Source organism: Erigeron canadensis, chromosome 7 (genome assembly GCF_010389155.1).
Source record: "Erigeron canadensis isolate Cc75 chromosome 7, C_canadensis_v1, whole genome shotgun sequence".
Taxonomy (NCBI): Eukaryota; Viridiplantae; Streptophyta; class Magnoliopsida; order Asterales; family Asteraceae; genus Erigeron; species Erigeron canadensis.
Genome location: NC_057767.1, coordinates 9,020,476 through 9,025,734, shown reverse-complemented (window position 1 = coordinate 9,025,734; position 5,259 = coordinate 9,020,476). Strand labels below are relative to the sequence as shown.

The window sequence follows — 5,259 nt, the reverse complement described above, 5'->3', positions numbered from 1 at the left end:
GAGTGTGACAAATGTGGAGAAATTTTGTGTGAACTTTTATTTATACACACTTTTTTGTGTGGAGAAATTTCCATACACTTTTAATTCAATATATTTCTACACACTAAAAAATGTGACAAAATTTTTAATTTGTTCACACCTTTTTTTAATTTGTTCACACTCACCTAAAAGTGTGAACAAATGCAATATTGTTTGTAGTGACGGCTCAAGGTTTGTCTACCCCTTCACCATATTACGAACACTCAAGTGCTACATTTTATCTCTTTTCATGTCAGAATGTTATACAATCGTTGCAGCCCAATGAAGACATATTGCTATGGTTTCTATTGTATAATGAGATTATGATTCATGAATTTACCTGAAACAATTAAGTCTCAATATAATAGGGCACCTTCAATATCGAATATATTTTTCAAAAAGTTTATATATAATAATCTAGTCATGTCATACCACATCAATAATCCATAAGAGACTAAGTTTTTTTAAACTGATTTATATAATGGACTATTGTAAAGATTTGATAAGTCACGTTAAAATAATACAATCTTACGATCTTATGGTCAAATTCGGTGAAGCAATATTACTGGCTAGTGCCATTGGAAAACTAGTTTGTTTTATTCGAATTTCCACCATAGATTTTTATTCCATATATGTATGAACTCAAATTGCAATACCATTAACTATATATGAGGTGAGCAACAACACCTTCGTTACCTGGTAACTATACACAATACATCACTGTTTCGATTGTTCTATCTGAAACTTGTTCTCTTGTTATTTATACAATACAATACAAAATTTGATCCATCATCAACTTTGCCGTATGAATTCAACTGTTACCCCAAATAGTGGATATTAATTGTTTCCTAGGTTTGACAATTACCAATTCTCAAGTTGCGTTTTATTTACACCATAAACTTAATTGCTAGAGAGATAATCCGTCAATAGTTTTGTAGCTGTTAACCAGAGTTTGTAATATTAACTTGAAGGGAAATACGTGCATAAAAAAACTTGTACATATTAAAAGTCCGCTCTCAGATTTTCATGATAAATTTACAAACAATTTATGCACCTTAAACACAGCCTCTAACTTGAAATAACTAACTACACATAAACATTTGTCGTTTTACTATCAGCTTCTTTAAGAAGCATCATGACACGTTAATATATATAAACATATGCTACAAAGTTTGCTTTATTTGCCATGGATAAAATAGCCCCGACTTGTATACAACAATAGCATGTGAATTATTTGGTGAAAGTAACTTTACACCTTCCGATCTATCAAGATATTTTGGTCCCCTCTAACCCCCATATAGGGTAACTACCCTATATAGCAAAATGGTATCACTCACTCTTTTTAATTATAGCAAAATTTGATACTGCGACGTCTTAAAAGATCTAACAATTTCTATTAAAGGGCAAGTTAATTTAAATATGAGATGATTTGTTTTAATTGCATATAACTTAAAATACATCCTCAGATTTAAATTAGTATCACAACCGTTAAAGTGATGTTAGTCGATCGGCTTTTTGTTTCATTATATCTTTCATTCTAGCTATGTATAAAAATTATCTAAGTTTGGTATGAAAGATGAGATAAATATACATCTAAGCATATGTCTTTTGCTTACTTAGAAAATCTATAGAGCTAATTAAAGTAAGGGAAATGCTAAATACAACCCATAGGGTTGTATTTAACGTGCATAAAAAAACTTGTACCTTCAATATTAAAAGTCCACCCCCTAATTTTCATGGTAAATGTACAAACAATTTATGCACCTTAAACACAACCCTAAGGGCTGTATTTAGCAAACCCCTTAAAGTAAAAGTAACTCTAAACCAAATTGTATCTCTTAATCAATTCTAAAACTGTTTATAGGTTCTACCAACATTAACTTATCGTATAACCTATAAATCCAAGTAACACCAAAACAACCAATATATAATCGGTAAAAACAAAAAAAAAAAAACTAAGTAAAATTACAAATTTAATATATTTATGCTTTACATGTGTTTGTTTGTTCCTTTTTTTTTTTAACATCAATTTTATAAACTAACGCCCTTTCGGCGAATTATCGAAAAGACACTAAAATTATATGAAATATGTGTTTGTTTGTTTGTTCCTTGGTTGGTTTATTTTTGTGATTCATAAACACAAACGAACAAAGATAAACATGTCAATTTTCTCAACAAACGAACATAAATACATTTAATTTTATATTCGTTTATACTTTATGCGTTCGTAAATCTAGCTTGAAGTTAAGTAAACAAACAAAATGTCTACATGTGTTTATCTAGCTATCTGATAAATTTGTGTAAATAGTAACAACCAAGAAAGAATGTATGGAGCTTCGAAATTCCCTCTTCACTTCACAATTACGTTTTCCACAACTTACACGTGGCATCATATCCTTAAACCCCTCCAACTTCAATAATTTGTATTTATACCTTCCTCCCAACAATTTCTCTCATTTTCCCCTTTACGCATTCTTCCTTTTTTCGCTCTTTCATCCATTCTTAATATATTCATCATCAAAACACCTTGTAACAAATTCAATCTTGAATGCCGGAAGACGAACAAAGAGTCACAATGTCATTGGGGGAGTCACCGTCTTTGCCTCCAAAACACAACAATAATTCGGACCCAAATTTCTTTTCAACTTTTCCAACCGCTGATGACGACTTTAGCAACCGTCCTAGCAACTTCTCTGGCTACGACCATAATCGTATGAGTAGTGACGCTTCACCCATTTTGATGTCACCATGGAACCAAAGCTCTCCATTCCATGCATCTCCTTGGTTTGGTGGTGTAATTGATAGTTCAAGCCACCACAAGAATGAAGAACAAAAAGATAGGTACATACTTATGCATTATTATATTCTTGACATATATACACATAATGAGTTTCCTTATTTTGTAAACAATTTTTTTTTTAAGAACCATAAGAACTTTTAAATTATATATTTGTTCATATGTTTTTTTTGTTTATTAACATGTGAAATGATATACAAATGTATGTTATAAAAGAAAATTTTTGAAGAAATCTTCAAAGTAGCATTTTGTGAACTTGTGAATGAATTTGTTTACATTTTATGTTCACATGTGACAAACGGCTATATATAAGGTTTTGAAAAAAAAATTTTCTTCTGCAACATATATTTTTATAACGTTTCATATGTGAATGAAAAAAACAAAAAACAAATGTCATCCAATATAAAGTTTAGCCGTTCATGGTTCTTAAAAAAAAAAAAAAATCAAAATAAGGTCCCTACACATAATAACTTATTTATCGTGACATTCAACAATGAATATTGGCCTTTTTAAAATTTTATTGTGACAAAACGTACAATGATTGATCTATTTAACGTGTACATAAATAAATGTGAATAATGTTACTCCCTCCGTCCCAATTTAAATGTTACGTTGACTAACTTTGACCGTAAATAACTTTGTTTGTGTCATGTAACACTTGATATAAAATATATAAATGGATTGAGTTTTTAATGTACTTTTCGTTCATATAAGTTTCATCAACTACTATATAGTACAAACAAAGTTATTTACGGTCAAAGTTAGTCAACGTGACATTTAAATTGGGACAGAGGGAGTATAAGAATGAAATAATATTAATATAACGTATATAAAATTAACGTGTACAATTTGTATGCTTGTTATAGGGAAGGACTCGTCGGGTCACTTTTTCGGGAGGAAGGCCACATATATTCCCTAGCCGCGACTGGCGACTTACTTTACACCGGATCCGACAGTAAAAACATCCGTGTATGGAGGAATTTGAAGGAGTTCACCGCGTTTAAGTCCAGTAGTGGGCTTGTGAAAGCGATTATCTTATCTGGTGATCGTATATTCACCGGCCATCAAGATGGAAAAGTACGAGTTTGGAAGAAAAGCCGAAAAGATCCAAGCATCCATCAACGTATCGGAACATTCCCAACGTTTTTCGACATTTTAAAGTCGTCAATGAGGCCTAAAAATTACGTTGAAATAAAACGAAAGTGCACAACACTTTGGATGAAACATTGTGATGCGATTTCTTGTCTAAGTATTGACGAAGAAGAAGGTCTTTTATATTCGGGCTCATGGGACCGGACATTTAAAGTTTGGAAAATATCCAACTCTAAATGTTTAGAGTCAGTAAAAGCACACGAAGACGCTGTAAACAGCGTCGTCATGTGCAAAAATTCCAGACTGGTGTTCACTGGATCCGCAGATGGATCCGTGAAAGTCTGGAAACGTGAAGGACAAGGAAAACAAACAAAACATAACCACGTTGAAACTTTGTTAAATCAAGAATGCGCGGTGACGGCCTTGGCCGTGTCGGAAACCGGTTCTTTTGTGTATGCCGGGTTGTCGGACGGGTTGGTTAACTTTTGGGAATGGGAAAAACAGTTATCTCATGGTGGTCTTTTGAAGGGACATAAATTGGCTGTTTTGTGTTTATCGGCAGCTGGAAACTTATTGTTTAGTGGTTCGGCTGATAAAACAATATGTGTATGGAAAAGATATGGGAGTATGCATAACTGTTTGTCGGTGCTGACGGGGCATACCGGACCGGTGAAGTGTTTAGCGGTGGAACGGGAGACGAAAGGGAGTTCCGGTGAGTCGAAATGGGTGGTTTATAGTGGTAGTTTAGATAAGTCAGTAAAGGTATGGAATGTGTCCGAAAAGGCTCCGGAGATGCAACAACAAATGAGTATCTTGCCTTATGTTAGATCTTGATGTTTGAGATTGAATTGGTGATTATTAGTTTGGTTTTGAACACTTGAAATGGGCCTTGAAGAGTGGGGAATTTTACTCATTATTTGTATATTTTATGGTTTAACTTAATTTATATGATGAGTTAAATTTAAACTTGATAGGATAATTATAGATCCAAATAAGGTCCTAAATGTCGCAAAGCATATGGATGTATGTTAACAAACACATGCATAGCAAAGGGTTAAATTAAATTATGGTAGTATCTCAAGTTTATGAAAAGAAGCCGCTATGATAATTCGGGTGTTCACAATTTTATGTGATTTAACATCTTAACTACGAAGTAACAGAACACAAAAATAAGGTAACATAATCTCCTGTCACGACAATATTGAATGAAAGTATAATTTTAGTTTCCTTAGAACTTTAGAAGCTCTAGATTTGTAATATACCTGTATAACCTTTTGTTTTGTCGTAAATTAGACAACATACTTTTTAAATTTTCTTTTGATATTAAAATATAATAATTAATTACTAGACAA

The 5,259-nt window shown here is 32.4% G+C and overlaps 1 protein-coding gene across 1 annotated transcript; it reads left to right on the top strand.

Moving 5' to 3' along the window:
• Positions 1 to 2,494: 2,494 nt before the first annotated feature.
• On the top strand, positions 2,495 to 4,783 carry LOC122608238 (protein JINGUBANG-like). The gene is made up of 2 exons (XM_043781327.1): positions 2,495 to 2,859; positions 3,682 to 4,783. The coding sequence occupies exons 1-2, from the start codon at positions 2,567 to 2,569 to the stop codon at positions 4,739 to 4,741; spliced, it is 1,353 nt and encodes a 450-aa protein (XP_043637262.1). The 5' UTR covers positions 2,495 to 2,566; the 3' UTR covers positions 4,742 to 4,783.
• The last annotated feature ends 476 nt before the right edge of the window (positions 4,784 to 5,259 follow it).